We start from the raw sequence: 27,430 nt of genomic DNA, 5'->3' as shown, positions 1-27,430 counted from the left end.
AAAGAGCAAGAGCAGAAGCATGTTAATTAATTAAGTTCCAGCTGAGGTGGAAATGTGCACCTTCACAAGGAATGTTTTGTGGACTCAGCAGAGCCCTCTCTGAGACGAGCCACTGCAGGAATCACTTCAAACCCCACTGTAACAGAGTCAATTTAAAATCAGAAACAGTTTCAAGCCCAAGGCTTGCTCTCCAGACATCTCATGATGGTTCTTTAGTGATTTTTCAAGCAGCATTTTCCTGCTTCTCCTGCAGCTCAGGCAATCTACGAAGGTGATGAATGCACCACAAGCAGCAAGTTGCTTCAAACAGCACAGCAAGGAAACTGGAAAGGAAACTAAAATGAAGGCTTCCCTGATCTTTGCATAGAAGTTGTGTGTTTGCAACACCAGAAGGAGAAACAGCTGTGGGCAGGGGCCTGCTGCATCCTGGTGTCACAGTGGTCATAATACACTGAACCTCCTGCTGCACAGGAGGAGCCACTGCTCAAGGTGTGGCCTGATCAGTGCTGAGTACAGGGAAGAATAACCTTCCTTGTTTGGGCTGCATGGTTTGTAGTAGGTGGGACATTTGGTGTTCACCCCTAGATGTGCCTTTGGTCCTCCCAGATCCAGGGAGCAGCTCTGGGTTTGGGTGATGGCTGCTTTGGAGCACTGGTGAGTTTTGCCATGCTCCCCAAGATGCTGCTATACCAGGAGCAGGGAAGTCCTTCTGCCCTGTGCTCAGCACTGCTCAGGCCACCCCTGCAGTGCTGTGTCCAGCTCTGGGTTCCTCCATTGCAGAGAGCTGCTGAGGTGCTGGAAGGTGTTGAGAGCAGGGCAGCAAGGCTGGGGAGGGGCCTGGAGCAGAGCCCTGTGAGGAGAGGCTGAGGGAGCTGGGGGGGTGCAGCCTGCAGCAGAGGAGGCTCAGGGCAGAGCTCATTGCTGTCTGCAGTTGTCAGGCACCCAGCAACAGAAGAAGGGGACACAGTCCCAAGTTGTGCCAGGGCAGGTTCAGGCTGGATGTGAGGAGGACGTGTTTCCCAGAGAGAGTGATTGGCATTGGAATGGGCTGCCCAGGGAGGTAGTGGAATTGGGGTCCTTGGAGGTGTTGAAGCCAAGCCTGGCTGGGGCACTTAGTGCCATGGTCTGGTTGGTTGGCCAGGGCTGGGTGCTAGGCTGGGCTGGATGAGCTTGGAGCTCTCTTCCAGCCTGGCTGATTCTATGCTTCCATGATCCCTTCAGATGTTATAAGGCAGCTCTAAGGTCCTGGACATTCCAAGCACACAGATGCTCCCGTGATGCTCTTGCCACATGGAGAAAGAGATTCTAGCAGCAAACTCTCATCAAACAGTAGCAGAAATGCAGGCAAAGCTGCTCTGCTTTGAAGCTGGTGAGGGCCAGCATCCCACTGTGGTCCAGCTCTCTCCCAGAGCTGTAGAGCTCTCCTTTTCCCCACCAAATTACCCTAATTAAAAGGTTGCCTGCTGTAAGCCATGCAAACAAGGCACAGGCCAATCCAGGGCTGTTCTGTACATACACTTCCAAGATGTATTTAAAACCCTGCTCACAGCCTGCCACGGTTCTTATTTGCCATTTTAACAGCAGGATGGTTTGGGAGTCAGGAACCATTGGGTCAGAAGAACTGTGACCTTTCAGCCACACACACCCTGCAGTGCTCATCAGCAGGGCCAAGCCATCAGCACAAACATATTCCAGATACTAAACTTCCTACAGGGAAAAAAATCCAAGTGCTTAATACAACTCTTCCCCACCACAAAGGTTTGCAAGAGAACATTACAGCATCACAGAATCCCAGCATGGTGAGGGGCTGGAAGGGAGCTCTGCAGGTCACCCAGTCCACCCCCCGCTGTGCTCAAGCAGGGCACCCACAGCAGCTTGCCCAGCAGCACAATAGCCAGGAGGGGCTGGAAGCTCTCCACACAAGGAGGCTCCACAACCTCTCTGGGCAGCCTCCTCCAGCCCCCCAGCACCCTTACAACACACAACCTTCTCCTTCTGCTCAGATGGAACCTCCTGGGTTCCACTTTGTGCCCATCGACCCTGGAGCTGTCCCTGGGCACCAATGAGCAGAGCCTGGCCCCAGCCCCTTGCCCCCCACAGCTCCTTTATCTCTTGCTGAGCATTGCTCAGCACTCTCTGGGGCTGCTCTGCTGCAGGCTCTCAGCCTCAGGGGCTCTTAGCCTTTGCTCCTCACAGAGCTGCTTCAGGCCCCTCAGCAGCTTTGTAGCCTCTGGTGGATTCTCTCCAGTAGCTCCCTGTCTCTCTTGAACTGGGAAGCCCAGAACTAGACATAATTCTCCAGATGTGGCCTCCAGAGCAATGTAGAGGAGAGGGAGGTTTGGATTTACTGACTGTTTTACATCCATTAATCACCTAGGGAGCAGGATGTCATTTGCTTTTGAGCAGCATGTCCTGGTAGGACCAAATTTGGGGTGTAAGGATCCCTGTTCTGCTCCATGATGGTCAGCAGTGGGGCAAAGTACAAAAGTGAACCTGCTTTTTTGGAAGAAAAAGAGCAGGAAATCAAAGGTGGGACTGACCCAAGCCTCATGCAACCCCCTTGTCCTGCCTCTGCCTTTGCAGTGCCCATCACTCAGCTTTGGCACACTGAGTCCTCCCCATGGCCAGAAGCTACAAGCCACTGACATGATTTGTGGTGTTGGCTGCTCACTGAAGGGTTGCTATTTTCAGCTCTGCTCTGGAGCTGTGTCCAGCTCCCTGCAAACAGTCCTGGCTTTTTGTGCTGGTGCTCCAAACTCAAGCCCTGGGAGGATGCTCACACCAGGGCATCTTGGGCATAGGGAGAAACTTCTTGACTGGAAAGGTTCTCAGACACTGGAACCAGCTTCCCAAGAAGGTGATTGAATCCTCATCCCTGGAGGTGTTTCAAGGAGGTACAGATGTCCTGAGGGATGTGGTGGGGGCGGGGGCAAGGGCTGGAGTTCAAGCCCTACAAGGAGCAGGTGAGAGAGCTGGGGGTGTTCAGCCTGGAGAAGAGGAGGCTCAGAGCAGACCTTATTCTTTCTTAGGAACAAGTTCTGCACCATGAGAGTGGTGGAACACTACAACAGATTGTCCAGTGAGAGATAGTGGGGAGCCCATCCCTGGAGATATTTGAGGTCAGGCTCCACAAGACTCTGAGCAACTTGATCTAGTGGACTGCTGACCCCAGGGTGGTGTTAGACTGGATGACCTTTGCAGTCCCCTTCCAACCCAAACCATTCTATGATTCTCTCTACAGCTACCTGCAGGGAGGCTGTAGCCAGGTGGGGTTGGGCTCTTCTCCCAAGCACCCAGGGACAGAACAAGAGGACACAGCCACAAGCTGTGCCAGGGCAGGTTAGGCTGGAGGTTAGGCAGAAGTTGCTCCCAGCAAGACTGATTGGCATAGGATGGGCTGCCTGGGGAGGTGGTGGATGCCCATCCCTGGAGGTGTTTGAGAGGAGGCTGCATGAGGCACCCAGTGCCATGGGTTAGTGAATCAGAAGGTGTTAGGTGATAGGTTGGACTCCATCATCTGAAAGGTCTTTTCCAACCTGGTTAATGCTGTGATTCTGTGGTTTAGCACCAGCCTTGGCAGAGTGACAGAATGGCTCCAGTCAATGATCTGAGACACCTGGATCCTCACAAGTCTATGGGATCAGATGGGTCCATCCTAGGGTGCTGAGAGAGCTGGCAGCTGAGCTGGCCAAGCCACTCTCCATCATTTATCAGCAGTCCTGGCTCAATGGAGAGGTCCCTGGAGGCTGGAAGCTGCCAATGTGATACCCATCCACAGGAAGGGTCAGGAGGAGGAATGGGGAAATGACAGAGCTGTCAGCCTGAGCTCAGTGCCAGGCAAGGTGATGGAGCAGAGCATCCTGAGTGCCATCACACAGCACCTACAGGACGGCCAAGGGATCAGGCCCAGCCAGCAGGGGTTTAGGAAGGGCAGGTCCTGTCTCACCAACCTGAGCTCCTTTCATGATCAGGTTCCTGCCTGGTGAGTGTGGGGCAGGCTGTGGATGGAGTCTGCCTGGACTGCAGCTTTGACACTAGGCCACAAGAAGCTCCTTACACAGCTGGCAGATCCTGGCTTGGACAGATTGACTCTGAGATGGGTCAGAAACTGGCTGGAGGGCAGGGCCCAGAGAGTGGTGGTGAATGGTGCCACAGTCAGCTGGCAGCTGGCACTGGTGCTGTGCCCCAGGGATCAGTGCTGGGCACAGTCCTGCTCAGTGTCTTCACTGATGATCTGGAGCAGGGCATTGAGTCCAGCAGCAGTGAGTTTGCAGCTGGCACCAAGCTAGGAGCAGCTGTGGAGCTGTTGCAGGGGAGCAGAGCCCTGCACAGGGACCTGGCCAGGCTGCATGGGTGGGCAGAGGCCAAGGGCATGAGACTGAACAAGGCCAAGGGCAGGTTGAGCACTTTGGCCACAGCAAGCCCAAGCAGCACTGCAGGCTGGGGCCAGAGTGGCTGAGAGCAGGCAGGCAGAGAGGGCCCTGGGGGTGCTGTGAGAGAGCAGCTGCAGAGGAGGCAGCAGTGCCCAGGTGGGCAGCAGAGCCAATGGCATCCTGGGCTGGCTCAGGAGCAGTGTGGGCAGCAGCACCAGGGAGGTTCTTGTGCCCCTGTGCTCAGCACTGCTCAGGCCACCCCTGCAGTGCTGTGTCCAGCTCTGGGCTCCTGCATTGCAGAGAGCTGCTGAGGTGCTGGAAGGTGTTGAGAGCAGGGCAGAAAGGCTGGGGAGGGGCCTGGAGCACAGCCCTGTGAGGAGAGGCTGAGGGAGCTGGGGGGGTGCAGCCTGCAGCAGAGGAGGCTGAGGGCAGAGCTGATTGCTGCCTGCAGCTGCCTGCAGGGAGGCTGTAGCCAGGTGGGGTTGGGCTCTTCTCCCAGGCAACCAGCAATAGAACATGAGGACACAGTCTCAAGTTTTGCTGGGGGAGGTCTAGGCTGGATGTTAGAAGGAAGTTGTTGGCAGAGAGAGTGATTGGCATTGGAATAGGCTGCCCAGGGAGGTCGTGGAGTGGCTGTGCCTGGAGGTGTTGAAGCTAAGCCTGGCTGGGGTGCTTAGTGCCATGGTCTGGTTGACTGGATAGGGCTGGGTGCTAGGTTGGATTGGATGAGCTTGGAATCTCTTCCAACCTGCTTGAATCTATCTTTTCCAAGCAAAATGACTCTGTGATGCTGTGATCTTGCACAGCTGAGCCCCAGCATGGCTTTGCAGCCCTGGCTATCCTCCTGACAGCTCTTTCCCTCTGTGCTGCCTGTTAATGTGATGGAGATGCTTTCTATATTCATGCAGCACTGCCTTCTTTGCAGAGGTCTCCTCCAGGAGCCTTATCCCTTGGGATAAGCCTCTAAAGGGAGTTGACCTTAAAACCACCAAACCACACACTTAAAAAGCCAGGAGCCTCCTCCTGAGCTGAGTTATAAATAACTGGTGAGGAAAGGAGCACAGGAGGGCCAGGCAGCAATGAGAGCACCCCACGGTCCCTCCTCAGTTGGCCCTTCTTTCTTTTCCCCAGGCATTGCTTCTCCCCAGATCCCAGACTCAAAACCAGAACAGGGCTCAGCTTCAGGACTACAACCATCCTTTTTCCCTCTTCCCTTCACTGCTCCCCCACACAAAGCAATGGTGCCCAAATTAGAGACACACTGGGCAGAAACCCACTCAAAGAGGGCACTTAAAAACCTCAGCACAGGTGCACCAGCAGGTCCACTGGGACACAGAACTCATCCCCACAAACAGCCAGCTGAAGAAAATAGATTTTTTTTTAGCTCTTTGCAATACCAGAGAGTGACTTCAACCAGAAGCCAGACTGTATCATGTCTACTGGTGCAGACCACATGATACTTTGCTTTCTCCCAGGAATACATGGATCCATGAGCTGATGAAGCTTCCACCATGCTCCTCCACTGCTCAAAAGCTCCAGCCTGGAAGGCAACTTGCATGAAACATCTACAGCTCCCTTCAAAACCCATTAGCATCAGGACTGTGTGTTAGGGAGACTTCCCACCCATTCCCCTTTGTCTCCTTCCCACCCTGCCTGCCTGCACAGCCACTGCTCCCACCAGTAAAGCCACCATCAGATGCTCCCACCTCCAACCTTTCTTTCTTCAGGGCCAGGAAGAGTCCCCAGCAGCCCCACCAGGGTGGCTGTGAGGTGTGACCCTTTATGAAGGAGGCCATGGAGGGGTCCCTAATTCCTTGTTAGAAAGCATCTCTTAGGAGGGAGTTTGAGCTCTCCTTAGACAGATCACAGAATAATCAAACAGTTTGGGATGCAGGGGACCTTCAAAGGTCATCTTGTCCAACCCCTCTGCAGCCAGCAGGGACAACTCCAACAAGATCAGGTTGCTCAAGGCCCCATCAGGTTTGAACATGAATGTCCCTAGGGATGGGGCCTCCATCACATCTCTGGGAAACCTGTTCCAAAGTTTCACTATGCTCATCATGAAGAAGTCCCTTCCCAGTGTCCAGTGAGGAGAAGCAGGTGACAGCAGTGGGAGAGGAAAACTGATCCAGGCCTCCCAAAGACAGGACAGATTTCCTCTTCTCAAGGCCAGGAATTAATTTGCCTGCATTTTGGTTCACTCCTTTCCCTCCTTCTTTGCTCCAGCCAGATTGCCAGGAGAAGGACAAGGCTACATGAAGGACACTGAGGTGCTGAAGTGTGTCCAAAGAAGGGCAGTGAAGATGGTGAAGGGCCTGGAGAACAGGGTTGAGGAGGAGCAACTGAGGGAGCTGGAGGTGTTTAGCCTGGAGAAAAGAAAGCTGAGGTGAGACCTTTTGGCTCTCTACAGCTCCCTGAAAGGAGGTGGGAGCCAGGTGGGGGTTGGTGACTTCTCCCAAGGAACAAGTGACAGGACAGGAGGAAATGGCCTCAAGTTGTGTCAGGAGAGGTTTAGATTGGAATTTCTTCCCCAATAAGGTGGTCAAAGCCTAGACCAGGCTGCCCAGGGCAGTGATGGAGTCCTCATCCCTGGAGGGATTTCAAAGCCGTGTAAGCTGTCGTGCTGAGGGACATGGTTTGGTGGTGACCTGGCAGTGTTGGGTTATACAGCCAGACATGATAGTTTTAAAAGGTCTCTTTCAACCAAAGTGATTATGTGACTCTGTAATTCTAAGAAGGTGTGCACAGACCAAGGGATGGGAGTGCAGGGGATGCCCTGGCTGGGGTGCTTGGAGGGTTCTGGGCATCCCCTGCCCCAAGCAGGGCAGCTGTGGGGCACTCACCAGGCTGTCTCCAGCCACTCACAGTTATTTCATTGTCTAACTATTTAAGTAGCACAGAGCAAAAAAGATTGTTTGGGTCTTGACCTCAGATGACAGAATCTGACTGTATCTCTCAGAGGCATCTCTCCTTTCCTGTAATGGTGTAAGTGGAATTTGGGCAGAGCTGGGGCTTTAAGAAGCTGATTGGCACATAGGTGAGGACTAGGGTTGTACATATGCAATACAAAGCAATGAAAGGCCTCTGAATGGCATTTGAACTCTTCTTGGGTCCTGCTTTGCAGCACTGAAGAGCCCTGGGTGAACTTGGATGAGCTCAGCCCACAGGCTTTGGCTGAGAAACACATCCTGGCCTGGGGCAGAGAGGACAGCCACCAGAAGTGGCCACCTTGGAAGCTGCCTGAACAGCCTCAAGGACCAGTTTCTCCAAGGAAGCTCTAACACAGTGCATTCTTTGTATGGTGGACTCTTTATAGTAAGAGTGGTGAGACACTGCAGCAGGTTGCCCAGGGAGGTTGTGGATGTCCCCTCCCTGGAGGTGTTCACAACCAGGCTGGACAGGGCCTTGAGCAAGGTGTCCCTGCTTGTGGCAGGTGGGGGTGGAAGATGACCTTTAACCTTCACAGAATACCATAATCCATCCAGCCCAATCTCCCTGCCAAGGCAGCATCACCCAGGGTAGCTCACACAGAAATGCATCCAGGCAGGGTCTGGAAGCCTCCAGAGAAGGAGATTCCACAACCTCTCTGGCAGCCTGCTCCAGGGCTCTGCCACCCTCACTGTAAAGAAGTTTCTCCTCATCTGGAGCTGAAACCTTCTCTGCTCCAGTTTGTAGTTGTTGTTCCTTGGCTTTACTGCTGCCAACCACCCAAAAAGAGCTTGGGCCCAGGCACTTGACCCCCACCCCTCAGATATTTGGACACTGCTCAGATCTCCTCTCAGCCTTCTCTTCTCCAGACCAAACAGCCCTCAGAACATTCAGTCCCTCTGAACAGCGGAGATGCTAAAGTCCCCCACTCATCCTTGTGACTCTCTGTTGGACTATCTCCAGAAGGTCCCTCTCTCCTGAACTGGGAAGCCCAAAACTGGACACAGCATTCCAGGTGTGGTCACACAGGGGCAGAGTAGAGGGGGAGAAGAACCTCCCAAGACCATTCTATGGTCTGCCTGCTTCACCCTCCCTATCCTGGTCAGCAGCTCACCAAGACAGCAGCAGCCTGGCCGAGGCAGTGCCCCCTACCTTGTGTGAGTAATGCTGATCCACGATCCTGGCCAGCCCAAAGTCGCCAATCTTCAGCACCAGGTCCTCAGTGCTGATGAAGATATTGGCCGGCTTGAGGTCACGGTGCAGGACGTTGGCCGAGTGGATGTACTTCAGGCCCCGCAGCAGCTGGTACATGAAGAGCTTGGCATGCTCCTCAGCAAGCTTGCCCTGCTCCAGCAGCCGGGCCAGGTCTGTCTCCATGTACTCCTGGACGATGTAGACCATGTTGAACTTGAAGAAGTCCCCAGGCAGGTTGGTGCCTTTGGGCCCCAGCACTTCGTAGACCTTATAGAATCACAGAACAGTTTAGGTTGGAAGGGACCTCAGAGATCATCCAGTTACAATCCCCCCACCAAAGGGAGGGACATCTCCCACTAGAACAGGTCATACAACCAACCAGGTTGGAAAAGACCTCCAAGCTCATCCAGTCCAACCTAGCACCCAGCCCTGGCCAATCAACCAGACCATGGCACTAAGTGCCCCAGCCAGGCTTGGCTTCAACACCTCCAGCCACAGCCACTCCACCACCTCCCTGGGCAGCCCATTCCAATGCCAATCACTCTCTCTGACAATAACTTCCTAACAACATCCAGCCTAGACCTCCCCTGGCACAGCTTGAGACTGTGTCCCCTTCTTCTGTCCCTGGCTGCCTGGGAGAAGAGCCCAACCCCACCTGGCTACAGCCTCCCTGCAGGCAGCTGCAGGCAGCAATCTGCTCTGCCCTGAGCCTCCTCTGCTGCAGGCTGCACCCCTCCAGCTCCCTCAGCCTCTCCTCACAGGGCTGTGCTCCAGGCCCCTCCCCAGCCTTGCTGCCCTGCTCTCAACACCTTCCAGCACCTCAGCAGCTCTCTGCAATGCAGGAGCCCAGAGCTGGACACAGCACTGCAGGGTGGCCTGAGCAGTGCTGAGCACAGGGGCACAAGAACTTCCCTTGTGCTGCTGCCCACACTGCTCCTGAGCCAGCCCAGGATGCCACTGGCTCTGCTGCCCACCTGGGCACTACTGCTGCCTCCTCTGCAGCTGCTCTCTCACAGCACCCCCAGGGCCCTCTCTGCCTGCCTGCTCTCAGCCACTCTGGCCCCAGCCTGCAGTGCTGCTTGGGCTTGCTGTGGCCAAAGTGCAGAACCCTGCCCTTGGCCTTGTTCACTCTCATGCCCTTGGCCTCTGCCCACCCATGCAGCCTGGCCAGGTCCCTGTGCAGGGCTCTGCTCCCCTCCAACAGCTCCACAGCTGCTCCTAGCTTGGTGCCACCTGCACACTCACTGCTGCTGGACTCAATGCCCTGCTCCAGATCATCAATGAAGACACTGAACAGGACTGTGCCCAGCACTGATCCCTGGAGCACAGCACCAGTGCCAGCTGCCAGCTGACTGTGGCACCATTCACCACCACTCTCTGCGCCCTGTCCTCCAACCACTTCTTGACCCATCTCAGAGTCAATCTGTCTAAGCCACAGGAGCTGCCAGCTGTGCTAGGAGCTGCTTGTGGCAGACAGTGTCAAAGGCTTTGCTGCAGTCCAGGCAGACTCCATCCACAGCCTGCCCCACACTCACCAGGCAGGAACCTGATCATGAAAGGAGCTCAGGTTGGTGAGACAGGACCTGCCCTTCCTAAACCCCTGCTGGCTGGGCCTGATCCCTTGGCCGTCCTGTAGGTGCTGTGTGATGGCACTCAGGATGCTCTGCTCCATCACCTTGCCTGGCACTGAGCTCAGGCTGACAGCTCTGTCATTTCCCCATTCCTCCTCCTGACCCTTCCTGTGGATGGGTATCACATTGGCAGCTTCCAGCCTCCAGGGACTTTTCCACTGAGCCAGGACTGCTGATAAATGATGGAGAGTGGCTTGGCCAGCTCAGCTGCCAGCTCTCTCAGCACCCTAGGACGGAAGCATCTGATCCCATAGACTTGTGAGGATCCAAGTGGCTCAGCAGGTCCCTTTCTGCTTCCTCCTGGATTAGAGGGGTACTATACAGGTCCCTGACTCCATCTGCCAGCTCAGGAGGCCAGCTGCCCTGGAGACAACCTGTGCCACTATATTACCTCCATACTCTCACTCAACCAGGCCTTGAACACCTTCAGGGAGGTTGTGGAGCACAGAAGCACCGAATGTGATCTGAGATCCCATTCGGTGCTTCTGTGCTCCACAACCTCCCTGAGCAACCTGCGCCAGTGCCTTGCCACCCTCCCTGCAAACAACTCCTTCCTCACATTCAGTTTCCATCTCCCTTCTACCCATCTAAACCCACCCCTCTTCCTCCTGTCATAACAAGACCTTGTCAACAGTCCCTCCCCAGCCCTCCTGCAAGCCCCTGTCAGGCACCTTGACGATGTTCTCGTGGTCCAGGCGGCGGATGATCTTCACCTCACGGAACGCGTGCTTCATGCTGCGCGCGTCGCCGATGGTGATCTTCTTCACCGCCACTTTGCGGCAGCTCTTGCTGTCCAGGGCCGACAGCACCAACCCGTTGGCCCCGAAGCCCAGGGGCCGAAAGTTGACGAAGCGACAGCCCAGGTCGTACCCGTACATGCTGGCGATGCAGTCGCACTTCTCTGCCATCCCTCTCCAACTGCTGCTTCCCTCCCCCTGCCGTCACTTGAAAAGTCCGAGGGCTTCCCGATCGCGATGGCAGCGGGAAAGGCAGCGCCTCATAGTTGCTGGAGGGGGTGGGCTGGAGCCAAGCCCATGGCTCTGTGGTGAGGCCTGGATGCTGTGAAGGTAGACCCGAGAGCGGGCACGCCGAGATTAAATGCTTTGAGCTGGGGAGAAGAAGCTCCCCGAGCGGCGTGGGAGAAACGCAGCCCAGAAGTCTCTAGGAAAACAGAAAGGTTCTATTTCTGGAGGCTTAAAAACAAAACCAATCAGCACTCCTACATTTTTCAGCCACTTCTTTGCCCTCCTTCTCCGACGTCCTCGAGGCAATGATGAAGAGCAGAGCTGTTGATGGAGCTGGACACCCGATTCTGCGTCCCCAAAGCCTCAGTGCTGGGACAACTGGATGGCCCAGCCGTGGGGCAGTGCCCACAGCAGCCCCATGGCCCCTCTGCCACCCCAAACCCTCCCTGTCCACTGGTTTTGACAGCGCTTTCCCCACCAGGGAGGTGCATCCAGGCACCGGCCAGGCTGCCCGAGTCAGCAAAGCTTCACCCTTCTTGTCACTCCCCTTTCAGGGTGGGCAGATCCCATCCTCCTCACCAGCAGGTTGCAGTAGGGCGTTCTGCGGAGCAGGAATCACTTTAGGAGCAGCCCTCAGCAGAGCACTTGCAGTTCCCACACTTTCCCTTTGTAAGTCTCCTGCTGCTGCAGCCAAGAGCCATCTGATCTTCACAGCTCGCTGGAGATGCTCCCTGCGCTGCGCGGCCACCCGTTATCCCTCAACAGGTCTCAGCCCCTCCTCCTGGAACAGAAGAGATGGATTCATCGGATGACAGCACTGCCCACATGGATGGCTTGCTGAAGGTCAACCTCCAGCACACTGCCTAAAGCACATAGCCAGAAAAGCACAGCAGCAGGCCTCAGCACTGTGAACCTTCCCTGCCTGAAAGCAGAGAGGGATGCCAAGTTTTTGAGCTCCCAAAGACCAAAATTGCTTGGGCAGGCAAGGTGGTGCCACCCTGCAAAGAGCTTCAAAAACCAAGTGTCACAATCCCTGAGTTCAGGGTTCAGGCTGCAGCCTGGAGTTCATAGGACCATCAAATCATAGAATTGTTTTGGTTGAAAGAGACATTTTAGATTGTCAAGTCCAACCCAGCACTGCCAGGTCACCACTGAACCAGCAACACAGCCACACTGCTTTGAAACCCCTCCAGGGATGAGGACTCCATTGCTGCCCTGGGCAGCCTGGGATGGGCTTAGGCAACCCTTTCAGAGAAGAAATTGTTCCTCATGTCCAACCTAAACCACCTCTGGTGCAAATTGAGGCCATTTCCTCTTGTCTTATCACTTGTTCCTTGGCAGAAAAGGCCAAACCTCCTCTCAGGGAGCTGTAGAGAGCCTGAAGGTCTCCCCTCTCAGCCCTCTCTTCTCTGGACTAAACGTTCCCATCTCACAGAATCAGTTAAGGTTAGAAGGGACCACAAGGATCATCTAGTTCCAACCCTCCTGCCATGCCCAGATACACCCTACCCTAAAGCAGCCTGGCCACAGCCTCAGCCAGCCTGGCCTTAAACACCTCCAGCCATGGGGCCTCAACCACCTCCCTGGGCAACTCATTCCAGCCTCTCACCACTCTCCTGCTCAACAACTTCCTCCTCACATCCAGCTCCCTCAGCTGCTCTTCCCCTGTCCTGTTCTCCAGACCCTTCCCCAGTTTTGTTGCCCTTCTCTGGACCTGTTCCAGCCTCTCAATGTCCTTCACGGAGTAAGAAGCCAAAAACTGAACCCAGCACTCAAGGTAAGGCCTCACCAGCCCTGAGTTCAGAGGGACAACCGCTGCCCTAGCCCTGCTGCCCACATTATTGCTGATCCAGGCCAGGCTGCTCGTGCCCTTCTTGCCCATCTGGGCACACTCTGGCTCATTTTCAGCTTCAGTCACCCAGCACTCCCAGGTCCTTTTCCAGCCTTTTCCAGCAGATTCCAGCCACTCTGCCTCAAGCCTGGAGCACTGCAGGGGGTGTTTGGGACCCAACAGAGGACCCAGCACTTGGCCTTGTTCATTCTCACACAATTGGCCTCACAAATTCCATGAACTTTGTGCCTTTCTCCTTGACTTGGTGTGCTAGTTTGAAGCAAGCTGGAATGTTTTGGTAACAGAACTAGATAACAGGCATTGAAATGAAAACAATTGATGTCAACTTCTCTCACAGTTACGCTGAGAACTCTGGGAAGAAGAAAGACTTTTTCTCCATTTTGTTTCTCTCTCTTGCTTTTGCCTTAGACCTGGTCACCTCTCATTAACCCTGCTCCTACTAACCCTGCTCCCTAACCTCTTGGCTGCACCTCTCTTCTTCCTGAGAACTGGGGTAAGGTTGAGAGGGCCGGGGGGAGGTGTTGGGGTGGTTTGAGAGCCCCTCCTGGGGACCTTGGTTTCTGGGAGGGGAGTTGTGCTTTTGTATTGTTTATCCTTTGTATATTTCTGTATATAATTGTATATAACTGTATATATTGTAAATAGCTGCTTGTAAATTCTGCTAGCTGTAAATAAATTGCTTCATCTATATTCCCAGGGTCCGTCTGAGTTAGCTGGGGCAAATTCAAAAGTGTGTGGGGGGGCGGGGTAACCCCCAAACCATCACATTTTTTTTTATTGGCTTTCCCAACGTGGGGCTAGATATTTTGGAGTGATTGGAAAATTAGCTCTGGGAATTAAGATGAAGCTAATCAAGCAGCTATTGTACTTGGTGGGGATTGCTGTGTGGCCTGTTTTCTGTTTTTTTGTGTACAACTGGATCAAAGATCAAATTGGTTATTTCTTACTTCATGTAGTTTTTAAGAAGGCTAAAGTTAAGCTTTCAAACATGTTCTGGAGCTGGGGTGATTTTATTCTTGGTTATGCTGGTTTTAATATCTCTGAGAATATTACCAAGGACATTACAGGAGCTCTGGTCAATAATGTGACAACCAATAGAAATTCTGCTTTAAATATGGCTCTAATGAGAGTTATTCAGCCTAAGACAGGAATTCCAACTGTTTGTTTAGGTACATGCTCGTGTAAAACTGTTTTTCTTCTCACAGTTTTTAATATTTGCCTCATGATTTTAATATTCATATTAATTTTGACATTATTGGTGAAAAATTCAAAACCAGTTTCTGTAAGAGCTAGGAAAAATTCTGTGTCTCAGAAGCAGTCTCTTTCACAGCAAAACAAGGGAACACAGTTATCGGCTTCCCCCTTGCCAGCCTCTGCCCCTCCTTCTCCAAGTGCTGGGAACACAGCCAGTGTTCCTGCCAATAACGTAAACAATGATAGCAAAAACAAAAACAATAACGGGCAGAGTTCAGCAGGAGCCTCAGGAGGACAGGCAGGTACCCAAAATCAGAATGTTCCCAGCAAAAATGATAACACCTCAGGGTTGGCAGGCATCCCAGGAGGACAGGCAAATAATACTACTAGTGCTAGTAATGCTAGCCCAGTCAGTCCAAATCCTAATGACACCAGCTCAGCTAATTCGAACCCCCAGCCAGCAGACCAGAACCAAAATCCTCCTGTTAAAAGCAAGGCAGATTTGAACTCACAAGCTCCAGGTCAGACCCCTAAGGATACAAATGCTCCAAGTCAGACCCCTAAAGATTCGAACTCTCCAAGTCAGACTCCTAAAGATTCAAATCCTCCAGCAGACACATCCAAGTCTGTTGCTGCTCAGGCCCTTCTGGCACCTGCTAAGGCAAAAGCTAAGACAAAGAGTGGTTCACAGGAGGATGTAAGACAGGGGACATCTGGTGATCAGCAGCAAGGAGAAGAGGAAGAGGAGGCAGTTAGTCTGCGAGACCTTGTAGATGTGCTGAGACAACAATACTCAAGTGAGAGGAGTGCTGTGAGGTTAGCTGCCAAGAGAGAGGATGGTTCCCATGAGTTTAGGAATGCTATGAGGAAGGTTCTGTTAGGCCCGGCACCACCAGAACAACAGGAGGAAGAGGAGGAAGATGACATCCAGGGCTCCAAGGATCCACTCAGAGAGGTCAGGGAAGTTAGGAAGGAATACACAAGGGAATCAGGTGAGCCAATCTTAAGCTGGCTAGTGAGATGCCGTGGCATTGGTGCTAATGCTCTGCAGGTAGGAGACAAGTCTGCCAAGCAGCTGGGACCACTCACTAAGGAGAGTGGAGTGGACAAACACCTAGCAAGTCCTCTTGGTAGGGTTAGCTTGTGGACACGCCTTTTGTTGGCTGTGGCTATGAGATATCCTTCCCGAGATGATTTGCCATGGGCTGCCAAGAAGTGGAACACTGTTGAGCAGGGAATTAAGCTTCTGAAGGAGTTTGCTGTGAAGGAAGTGCTTTATGGAGATCATGGCACTCATGAACCTGACGATATTCCTTTGGGAACAGGTCTCATGAAGAAGCTGATTAAGCTTGCTCCTTCATCCTATGCTAACATCTTGGCCAGTAAGTTTCTAGCAAGGAGTGATAATGGAAGATCTTTCACTGTTGGTGAATTCACTGACCAGCTCAGGCAGATTGAGGACAGCTTGTCACATTCTGGTATAATCTGTGCCATAAAAACTATGACTTCTGAAATAAAGGGCATGAAAGACGGTTTTGAGAATACCATGAAAGAACTGAAGGAGGATCTCAAAAATCTGGTAAAGGATACCATTCCTGCATCATCTGAATGGGTGCATGTTTCTGCAGTCAGGAACAGACACCCACCTCCTGCAAGGCAATTCCAGCCCAGGAGGAGACAAATTCCACCCAGACAGCAGCAATCACGTGCGTCACTGTGGATACTTCTGCGTGACACATACGGGGAGAACATGAACAAATGGGATGGTAAACCTACTTCAGCTCTTTCAAAGAGGGTCAGGGATCTGCAGAGTGGCAGAAACAGAGGCAATAATGCCAGGAAAGTAGCTGTCACTTCTTCAGCTCCCGAGAGCAACTGCAATTGTTCCAACAGTTGCAATTCCTCTCACAACAACACCAATCATTGTGTACACCCTACATGCCATGCTCAGCATTAGGGGTGCCCTGCCTCCAGCCAGGAGGAGGAAAGGGATAGTGGAGAGAACCGAATCTATTGGAATGTATTCATTAGGTGGCCTGGCAGTTCAAGAGTTCGGAAATACAGGGCTTTAGTTGACACAGGTGCTCAGTGTACTTTATTGCCATCTAATTGTAAAGGGACAGAGTCCATATCTATCTTTGGAATCACTGGTGGATCTCAAGAGTTAACTAAGGTACAGGCTGAGATCAGTTTAACTGGTAAAGAGTGGAAGACACATACTATTGTAACTGGTCCTGATGCGCCTTGCATTTTGGGAATTGACTTTTTGAGACAAGGTTGTTTCAAAGATCCTAAGGGTCATAAATGGGCTTTTGGAATAGCATCTGTAGAGATTGAGGATGATAAATTGAAATTGTCTATTAGACCTGAACTTTCTGATGAATCTGCAATTGTGGGACATCATGACATAGAGGATCTGGAAGTGCCAATTGCAACTCAAACTGTTCATCACAGACAGTACAGAACTAACCGTGACTCTTTGTTGCCCATTCATCAGCTGATTCGTCAACTGGAGAGTCAGGCTGTCATCGAGAAAGCTCATTCACCTTTCAACAGTCCCATCTGGCCTGTGCGTAAACCTACGGGCGACTGGAGACTCACAGTTGACTTTCGTGCCCTCAACGAGGTGACGCCACCCATGAGCGCAGCTGTGCCGGACATGCTGGAACTCCAGTACGAGCTGGAATCGAAGGAGGCTAAATGGTATGCAACCATAGACATTGCTAATGCTTTCTTCTCTATTCCCATAGCAAAGGAGTGCAGGCCTCAGTTTGCATTCACCTGGAGAGGAATCCAGTACCAGTTCAATCGTTTGCCTCAGGGGTGGAAACACAGCTCAACCATCTGTCATTCAGTCATCCACAATGCACTGGAGAAAGGTAAAGCTCCAGAGCACATCCAGTACATCGACGACATCATTGTGTGGGGCCAAACTGCTGAGGAAGTCTTCGAGAAAGGTAACAAAATCATTGACATTCTATTGCAAGCAGGTTTTGCCATTAAGAGAGACAAGGTCAAAGGACCTGCCAAAGAAATTCAGTTTCTGGGAGTGCGGTGGCAGGATGGTCGCCGTTACATTCCTCAGGATGTGATCAACAAAGTCTCTACCATGGCAGTTCCCACCAGTAAGAAGGACACACTTGCTTTTCTTGGTGTGGTGGGATTTTGGAGACTACACATTCCTGGTTTCAGTCAGATTGTCAAACCTCTGCATGATGTGACTCGTAAGAGAAACAATTTCAAGTGGGGACCTGAACAACAAGCAGCCTTTGATCAAATCAAGCGAGAAGTAGTCCATGCAGTGGGCTTGGGACCTGTGAGATCTGGTCCGGACATTAAAAACATTCTGTACACGGCTGCCAGTGACAATGGTCCAACTTGGAGTCTTTGGCAGAGAGCTCCAAATGAGACACGTGGACGTCCACTTGGTTTCTGGGGACGTTGTTACAGAGGTTCAGAGACAAATTACACTGCAACTGAGAAAGAGATTCTAGCAGCCTATGAGGGAGTGAAAGCAGCTTCTGAAGTGATTGGAACTGAGTCACAGTTACTTTTAGCTCCTAGACTGCCAGTTCTTAACTGGATGTTCAAGGGCAAAGGTTCATCACCACATCATGCCACAGATGCAACCTGGTCTAAATGGATGGCTTTGATAACCCAACGAGCACGAATGGGTAATCTTGACCGACCTGGTCTGGTGGAGGTGATCACCAACTGGCCGGAAGGCACAGACTGTTCCAAACCTCCAGAGGAGAAAATAACTCGTGCTGAGGAAGCTCCTCCCTATGGTGATCTCTCTGATCAGGAAAAGAACTATGCTTTGTTCACAGATGGTTCCTGTCGTATTGTTGGGAACAAGCGAATATGGAAGTCAGCAGTTTGGAGTCCAACCAGGAGAGTTACCGAAACGAAAGATGGCGAAGGAGAATCCAGTCAGTTCGCTGAGGTAAAAGCTGTTCAACTTGCTCTTGATGTGGCTGAACGTGAGAATTGGCCTATCCTTTACCTCTACACCGACTCGTGGATGGTAGCCAATGCTCTATGGGGTTGGCTAAAGGACTGGAAGAAGAATGGTTGGCAGAGGAAAGGAAAGCCTATTTGGTGTGCTGATCTATGGCAGGACATTGATGCACGGCTGGAGAGAACTCCAGTGAAGGTGCGGCACGTAGATGCACACATGCCTAAGAGCAGAGCCAATGAGGAACATCACCACAACCAGAAGGCAGACCAAGCTGCTAAGATTGCTCAAGTTGATACCAACTCTGAACTTGACATTGACCTTGATTGGAAACACCGAGGTGAGCTGTTCTTAGCTCGGTGGGCCCATGACTCATCTGGACATCAAGGCAGAGATGGAACATACCGATGGGCTCGCGATAGGTCAATTGACTTGTCCATGGACGCTATCACCCAAGTCATCTATGACTGTGACATTTGTGCTGCTATTAAGCAGGCTAAGCGAATTAAGCCCTTATGGTATGGTGAGAGATGGTCAAAGTACAAGTATGGTGAAGCCTGGCAGATTGACTACATCACTTTACCTCGATCTCGTTCTGGCAAGCAGTATGTGCTGACGATGGTAGAAGCCAGCACTGGATGGTTGGAAACCTATCCAGTTCCACATGCTACTGCACGTAACACCATTGTTGGTTTGGAGAGACAGATATTGTGGAGACATGGAACTCCAGAAAGAATTGAGTCAGACAATGGTACTCATTTCAAGAACAATCTTGTGAAAAACTGGGCCAAAGAGCATGGTATTGAATGGATCTATCACATACCCTACTATGCACCAGCTTCAGGGAAGATTGAGCGCTACAATGGTTTGCTGAAAATCACCCTAAAAGCCATGGGGGGTGGAACTCTGAAAAACTGGGACAAACATTTAGCACAAGCTACTTGGTTGGTAAATAGTAGAGGTTCAGTAAACAGAGCAGGACCTGCACAATCAGATTTGGTCCAAACAGTAGACGGTGATAAAGTTCCTGTTGTACGTGAAAAGAATCTGTTAGGGAAAACTGTTTGGGGGAAGGGAAACCTGTCCGAGGGGTGGTTTCTGCTGAAGGTCCTGGTCACACATACTGGGTAATGCAGGAGAATGGTGAAATCCAGTGTATTCCACAGAGAAATTTAACCTTAGCTGAGAGAGTTTAAATTCAAGCTGTTAGGAGTTTTCTGTTCTAGGTAACATCGGCGCCCAACACTGAGAGAATCCACGATAGAATCTACAGTACGTGAGCACGAACCCAACATCACCTGGGAGTCCCTGTTCTGAGCTTTTGAATCACCTATATCTGATTGAAGTGTGAACTGAACTTGTATATATTGTTTTAGTGTAAATACTGGTTTAGATTAGATTGGATAATTCTCAGCGATACTCTGAGCGAAGTAGACAGGGGTGGATTGTGCTAGTTTGAAGCAAGCTGGAATGTTTTGGTAACAGAACTAGATAACGGGCATTGAAATGAAAACAATTGATGTCAACTTCTCTCACAGTTACGCTGAGAACTCTGGGAAGAAGAAAGACTTTTTCTCCATTTTGTTTCTCTCTCTTGCTTTTGCCTTAGACCTGGTCACATCTCATTAACCCTGCTCCTACTAACCCTGCTCCCTAACCTCTTGGCTGCACCTCTCTTCTTCCTGAGAACTGGGGTAAGGTTGAGAGGGCCGGGGGGAGGTGTTGGGGTGGTTTGAGAGCCCCTCCTGGGGACCTTGGTTTCTGGGAGGGGAGTTGTGCTTTTGTATTGTTTATCCTTTGTATATTTCTGTATATAATTGTATATAACTGTATATATTGTAAATAGCTGCTTGTAAATTCTGCTAGCTGTAAATAAATTGCTTCATCTATATTCCCAGGGTCCGTCTGAGTTAGCTGGGGCAAATTCAAAAGTGTGGGGGGGCGGGGTAACCCCCAAACCATCACACTTGGTTAAGGAGCCACCCTGTCCCAAGCCTCGAGCACTCATGGGGTTGTAGTGACCCAGGGGTAAAACCTGGCACTTGGCCTTGCTGGCATGACAGGAGCTGTGACCTTGCACAGGTACATCTCAGACTGCCAACCAGACCAAGTGGTGCTCAGAGTGGGAAAACAAAATGTAATTGCAGTGGGTCTGCCCCCATTGTGTTCCTCATGCCAGGAAAATGCTTCTCCTACAGCCCTCCATCAGCAGAGCTGCTCCAGCAGTGGGTTCACAGCCTGGCCCTTTGCTCTCCAAGCACCACCTGGGCCTGGTGCCCACCTGTTCTCCAGCAGAACCTACCCAGAGCAACAACAGGGACAACATTAAATGCTGAGCTTTGTTCTGGTTTGTACCATCACTCATCAATGGTGGAAGAGAAATGTTAACACTTCAAGACAGCTATTTGCAGAGGGAAATGGTGAATGGTTGAAATAAAGGCATGTGGAGCATAGGACAGTGGGGAAGGATGCAGGCAGGGAAGAGATATCCTCTGAAGAGCATCTGCCAGCAGTTACCAAGCAGTTTGGCAAACACTGCCTGCTCCTGCAGTTGGAAGCAAAAATAATTACAGCCTCTCTTCAACCCAGCAATTATTTAATGTTGGCTTCTCAATGAAAGGGCTGAGCAGAGAAAGCTGCTCCTGCTGGTAAGGATCTGCAGCCAGAGAGGTCCACGGTCAGAGGAGGGGCAGAAATAAAGATGAGAAACAAAGGGGAAAGGGAAGTAAAAAATTGCTGAGGACCTGCAAGGACAGCAGGAAAGAACAACCTGTGTGGGAAGGTTACCTCAGCTGCAAGGCAATGGAAAGGGAGTGCATACTGCTTAGATCCCAAGAAGGCAGACGGGAAGCGGGGGTCTGAGGACCAGGAAGGCTGACTCAGGAAGGCTGAAGGGCAGATTTGCATCTATTAAGAAAGGACAGGGCTACAAGAGGTACATCTGGCTGCAATGAATGTGGAGCTTCTCCACTTGTGGTGGCTGGCCTGAATTTCCTAAGTCTGTGATGAAGACCTTAGGGAATTGGAGAATCATTTGGAATAGGAGAATCCTTTAAATAACCCAGCACTGCCAGGTCACCACTGAAACAGGTCCCTCGGCACTACAGCTACACAGCAATCATAGAATCAAGCAGGCTGGAAGAGACCTCCAAGCTCACCCAGTCCAATCTAGCACCCAGCCCTAGCCAATCAACCAGACCATGGCACTAAGTGCCCCAGCCAGGCTTGGCTTCAACACCTCCAGGCACAGACACTCCACCACCTCCCTGGGCAGCCCATTCCAATGCCAATCACTCTCTCTGCCAACAACTTCCTCCTAACATCCAGCCTAGACCTCCCCTGGCACAACTTGAGGCTGTGTCCCCTTGTTCTGTTGCTGGGTGCCTGGCAGAAGAGACCAACCCCACCTGGCTACAGCCTCCCTGCAGGTAGTTGTTGACAGCAAAAAGCCCTTTGAAAACCCTCCAGGGACGGGGACTCCACCACTGCCATGGGCAGCCTGGGCCAGGCTTTGACAACCATCTAAGGGAAGAAACTCTTTCTCATGTCCAACCTAAACCTCCACTGTGGCAACTTGAGGCCATTTCTTCTTGTCCTGTCATCTGTGGCTTGGGAGCAGAGCTCAATCCTCACCTGGCTTCTGCTCTTTTGGGGAGCTGTAGAGAGCCAGAAGGTCTCCCTCCAGCCTCCTCTTCTCCAGGCTGAACACCCCCCTCTCTGTCAGCTGGTCCTCTCAGCCCTATTCTCCAGACCCTTCCCCAGCTTTGTTGCCCTTCTCTGGACCTGCTCCAGCCCCTCAATGTCCTTCTTGGAGTGAGGAGCCCAAAACTCAACCCAGTACTCAAGTTCAGGTAGACAATCTCTGCCCTGCTCTTGCTGGCCACACTATTGCCAATCCAGGCCAGGATGCCATTTGCCTGTTTAGCCACCCAGGCATATGCTGGGTCACCTTCATTTGGCTGCAAACCAGCACCTCCAGGTCCTTTACTGCCAGACAACTTCCCAGCCTCAAGCCTGTCTCTGCATGGGTCTCCTCTATGTCAACACAGGAAAAAAACAACAACCAAAAACCCCAAAAACAAACCACCAAAACCGTGAAAAGCAACCAAAACTTCCTACTCTTAGCAAGCAACCAAAACTTCCTACTCTTAGCAAACAGGACCTGGGCCAACATGCTTCAGGAAGGTGCCATGCTAGGTTTGAAATCCACCTCTCACCTCCCAGCCCCATCACTCAGGACCCTCCCTGTTTCTCAGTGCTTGGCAGGTTGAGCCAATCTCCACAGGGACTGCTGAGACCAGGTAGGGCTGGAGGGGACATGGCGCTAGCTCCCACACTGAGCTTCTTGGCTGACTGTAGATGCAATGGAAGGAAACCAAGTTTTGCCTCGTCAGCTTAATTATTAATAATTAGCAGAGTTCTAGAAGCACTGAAAGGGAAAATGAGCTGTGCAAGACTGAAAGGGAAGAAAGAGCCCTCAGTCTATCTCAGCAGCAAAGCTTTGTGGTGCCTCTGGCTACATCTCTGTCCTCAGTTGAGTGATGACCACGCAGCATCTTCAGCAATTACAGAGAGGCCAGGACAGAATCATCTGTAAAAGGATGGCAAAGCCATGCTCCTGTCCTGGTTCTCATGGCTGGGTCCTTCTGACTGAACCATCCCTGAGAAAGCTGCTGGCAAATGCAAGGAGATGGACCACAGCCAAGGGACCAGAAGGCAACACAGTCCCACAGGACTCACCACTGCATCTGTTTGTTTTCCTTCTCTCTACCTCCTCTAACCGAAATTACACCAAACCCATGGGACCATGGAATCATTGTGGTTGGAAAAGACCTTTGAGTCTTTTCCACTGAGTCCAACCTCTAATCCAGCACTGTCAAGCCCACCAGCAAACCACATCTCTCAGCATCACATCTGTGTGACTCGATGACAGAGTTCAGAGGGTTGTCAGCAGTGGCACAGAGGCCTGCAGCCAGTGGTGCTCCCCAGGGATCAGTACTGGGTCCAGTTTTGCTCGGTGCCTTTATCAAAGACCTGGATGAGAGCACTGAGTGCACCTTCAGCAAGTTCACTGTTGATACAAAACTGGGGATGGAAGGTGGCTGACACCCCTCAGGCTATGCAGCCATCCAAGGAGATCTGGACAGGCTGAGTGCTGGATGAAGGCAAACCTCATGGAGTTCAATAAGGACAAGTGCAGGGTCCTGCACCTGAGGAGAAATAACAACAGGCAGCAGGACAGGTTGGGGCTGCCCTGCTGGAAAGCAGCTCCGTGCAGAAAGACCTCGGAGTGCTGGCGGGCAGCAAGCTCTGCACGGGCCAGTAATGTGCCCTGGTGGCCAAGAGAACAAATGGCATCCTGGGGGGCAGCAGGGAAAGTGCATCCAGCAGAGCTAGGGAGGTTCTTCTGCCCCTCTGCTCTGCCCTAAGGAGACTACACCTGGAATGCTGTGTCCAGTTTAGGGCTCTCCAGCGCAGGAGAGACAGAGACCTGCTGGAGAGAGGCCAGCAGAGAGCCACGAGGATGACTGGGGGACTTTAGCATCAGCCCTATGAAGAGAGGCTGAGGGCTCTGAGGGCTGTTTAGTCTGGAGAAGAGAAGGCTGAGAGGAGATCTGAGCAATGTGTCCAAATATCTGAGGGGTGGGGGTCAAGTGCCTGGGGCCAAGCTCTTAGGCTACTGAAACATTACACCAGTAGACTCAGGGGACCAAGGAGAGAGGAAGAGCAGGGGTTGCTGATTAAGGGGCCATCACTCCAAAACTCCCCCTGTGATGAGCTGCTCCAGGATACAGCCCTTCACTGAAAATTCATAGAGTGGTTTGGGTTGGAAGAGGCCTTTAAAGGTCATCTAATCCAACCCCTTCACAATGAGCAGGGACATCTGCAGCTAGAGCAGGCTGGTCACAGCTCCAGACAACCTCTCCTGAAATGATTCCAGGCACAGGGGCATCTCCCACCTCTCTAGGCAACCTAGGCCAGGCTCTTGCCACTCTCTCTCAGTGTCAAATATTTCTTCCTTGTATCTCTTGTGTAGGTCTCCTCTCTTTTAGCTTAAACCCACAAACCCATGTTCTGTCACAACTGGAAAGCCACGTGTCACACAACCACAGAACCACAGTGTCACACAAACACAGTGTCACAGAACCACAGTACCACAGAACCACAGTATCACAGAATTACAGTGTCACAGGACCACAGTACCACAGAACCACAGTATCACAGAATTACAGTGTCACAGAGCCACAGTACCACAGAACCACAGTATCACAGAATTACAGTGTCACAGAACCACAGTACCACAGAACCACAGTACCACAGAACCACAGAGGCCGGAAGGGATCTCCAGAGCTCATCCAGCCCAACTCCCCTGCCAAGGCAGCATCACCCAGGGCAGTGCACAGAGGAATGCATCCAGGAAGGGTTTGAAAGCCTCCAGAGAAGGAGATTCCACAACCTCTCTGGGCAGCCTGGTCCAGGGCTCTGCCACCCTCACTGTAAAGGGATCAGGACTGCCACCCTCACTGTAAAGGGATCAGGACTGCATGGCAGAGCTCCCTTCCATCCTCTGCCATGCTGGAACTCTGTGACAAGGCCTTGCTGGAGTGGTGGAAGTAAAAGAGAAAGGCAGAGCAGTTTTAAGGGACTTGAGGGCTGACTTCAGCCCTGATCCCTTTCACACTCCCTCTCTATCCTAGTTTGCAGCTTTGGGATACTTACACAAAGCATATCCCAACATTTCCCTCTGTTGGAAAAGTCTCCTGATCTGCAGACCTGAAACCCCACCAGCTTCATAGCCATGTGTGAGGTCAAAGCCCTGCTTCAAAGGGAAGGCTCAGGAGCTCCTGCTACCTCCATGTTCCCACCAGCCTCTTCACTCCTTTGAAGATTCAGAGGGGCTCTAGGTGCCCTCACAAGGGTTCAGAAGGGCTCTGCATGTCCACACACAGGCTTGGATGCCCTCTGTGTACCCACACTCGGGCTCAGAGGGGCTCTGGGTGCTCTTGCACTAAATTAGAAGGGCTCTGGGTGTCTATACACAGGCTCAGATGTGCTCTGGGTGTCCACATTCAGGCTCAGAGGTGCTCTGGGCACCCACATTTAGGCTCAGAGGGGATCTGGGTGCCCACACTCGGGCTCGGTGAGATCTGGGTGCCCACACACGGGCTTGGGGTGGGCACTGAGTGCCCACTCATCGGTTGCCTGCTGCCATCCCCCGGCTCAAAACGCAACCACGACGCTGTGCTGAGCTCTTCCTCTTCACCAAACCCACGCCAAGTGAGGGCGGTCTCTCCAGCTGGATGAATTCATCAAAGCTCAAGGGTTGTAACAAGATGTCTGTTATTAACAGAGCACCACAGGTGCTAATTAAAGGCGGGTAGCAGCCATCTCTCTCTTGAGCATCTTGTAAAGGGCCATATCCTGCAAACCATTACATCTGAACAGCCCTTTCCAAATGATCCCCTGATGAAACACCACACTGGAAAGCAGCAGGGGTCTAGCAGGGAGAGGTGGGGGTGTGTTCATTGTACAGGCTCGGCTTATTGATTCCTGTATCGAGTAGATCTGGCAGAGCACAATGAGACTCAGTTGTTCCTTCCCTCTCTTTGCAAAAGCCTTTCAAACGCCCTTTATCTCTTACCTGGCCACAGCAGCATCCCTGCTGCGCACGGTGGAGGCCATCTCCAACCCACGGCAGGGACCCCATGGCAGAGGGTGCATTAGACCGAGACGGAGCAGTTCGGAGCCTGCTGCCCCCGTGATGGACTTGGATGTCTTTAAGAAATCTCTCCAAGCTTTAGTCACAGTAACGGAGTTACTGAAGCAGAGGGAAATCTGGGCAAGCCTCCCACAGCTCTTAGCGCCCAGGGCCGGCAACTGCTTCAAGGCTGAAACTTAATTAGTCCTTCTGATCAATAAGGATGGGCTCGTGGCGCTCGGTTCTGCAGGAACGTCCCACAGAGAGCCCCAGGAAGGTCACCCCTCAGGGATGAACACAGGTAAAGGGATTGCTTCTGCTCTGCTTTTGGCAAACAGCCTCTTCCCCTCCCTCCTGCAGCTCGAGCCATAAATTACGGGATCTGGGTCCCTGCTCTGCAACCTCCTACGCCTCCCAAAAGTAGGAGGTTTATATCACAGACCTGGGGGGCCTCATGCCCTGCCCATCCTGAGACCCTCCACACGCCCAGATGCCTAAGGGTTGTGCTCTGCATCAGCCCCCAGGAGAAAACAGCATGTCAGGAGACCAGATCTGGCAGATGGGACCATGGAGAAACAGGAAACCAGGGGACAAGAGCTCACCCCAGTAGAACCAGTTCAACCCTGGAAACCTGAGCTGCTCCCCAGACCCCACAGCCGATACAGCCAGCAACAGGAACTGCCCAGCCTTTGTGACCAAGAACAAGCAATGCTCTTCTGCTCTGCATCCTCACCTACCTTGGTGCTGGGGTCTCCACCAGAGACACCCTACCCCGGGAGCCCAGACAGCATCACAGGCCTGCACGCAGATGCTGGCAAGCACTTGGACCTGTCTAAAAGCAAGCTGCAAAGTCAGAGGACTGCTCCTGCGAGCTCCTCTGAGTGAAGCTCTTGCTAATTATCACCGGCAGAGTCCTCGCCCTGGGCACGATCAGACCCTTTTATGCCAGACCTGCTTACAGCAGCAAGTCAGAGCCTGTGACAGGCAAACCAGCAAGTGCACTCCAGGCCTCTAGACAGGGGTTTCATCTCCCCAGCTTCACTGCAGCCGCTGGGGCATGGCACAGCAGGTGCCGTGGGTGAGCTGAAGTCATCTGGTTTGCGTTAAGACCTCTTTTACTCCCTCTCTGCTTCACCCTGCTGAGCGCCCCCCTGCAGTGCTGGGGCAGCTCTGTACTGCTCCGCACAGGCAGGGACCTGTTGGAGCAGGGCAAGAGGAGGCCACAACAGTGCTGGCAGGGCTGGAAGGGCTCTGCTGGGAGGGCAGGCTGAGAGAGTTGGGCTTGGGCAGGCTGCAGGGGAGAAGGCTGCAGGGAGAGCTTCTGGTGGTCTGGCAGTGCTTCAAGGAGCCCAGGAGACAGATGGGGACAAACTTTTCTCAGGGGCTGTTGTGACAGACCAAGGGGTGAGGGCTTGGACTGAAAGTGGGAGGTGGAGAGAAGGAATAAATATTGGAGACTGAGGGTAGTGAGAGCCTGTGCAAGGCTGCCCAAAGAGCTGGGAGCTGCCCCATGGCTGGCAGCACTGCCAGTGAGGTTGTCTGGGGCTGTGAGCAGCCTGCTCTAGTTGGGGATGTCCCTGATGAGTGGCAGGCGTTGGACTGGACGAGCTTTCATTCCTTTGAAATCTATCCCACC

The 27,430-nt window shown here is 52.3% G+C and overlaps 1 protein-coding gene across 2 annotated transcripts in view; it reads right to left on the bottom strand.

Annotated features, from left to right (window-relative positions):
* The window catches only part of MAPK4 (mitogen-activated protein kinase 4), a 132,761-nt gene that overhangs the window by 42,362 nt on the left and 62,969 nt on the right, over positions 1-27,430 (bottom strand). For both annotated transcript variants that reach the window (XM_064176677.1, XM_064176676.1), the window contains exons 2-3: positions 10,798-11,872; positions 8,454-8,762 (exon numbers count right to left, since the gene is read on the bottom strand). In XM_064176677.1, the coding sequence (XP_064032747.1) occupies positions 8,454-8,762; positions 10,798-11,034 (546 nt within the window). In that variant the 5' untranslated portion in view covers positions 11,035-11,872. The remainder of the gene's footprint in view (positions 1-8,453; positions 8,763-10,797; positions 11,873-27,430) is intronic.

The sequence above is a fragment of the Pogoniulus pusillus genome, chromosome Z (genome assembly GCF_015220805.1).
Source record: "Pogoniulus pusillus isolate bPogPus1 chromosome Z, bPogPus1.pri, whole genome shotgun sequence".
NCBI lineage: Eukaryota > Metazoa > Chordata > Aves > Piciformes > Lybiidae > Pogoniulus > Pogoniulus pusillus.
This window is presented reverse-complemented; position numbering and strand designations above follow the sequence as displayed.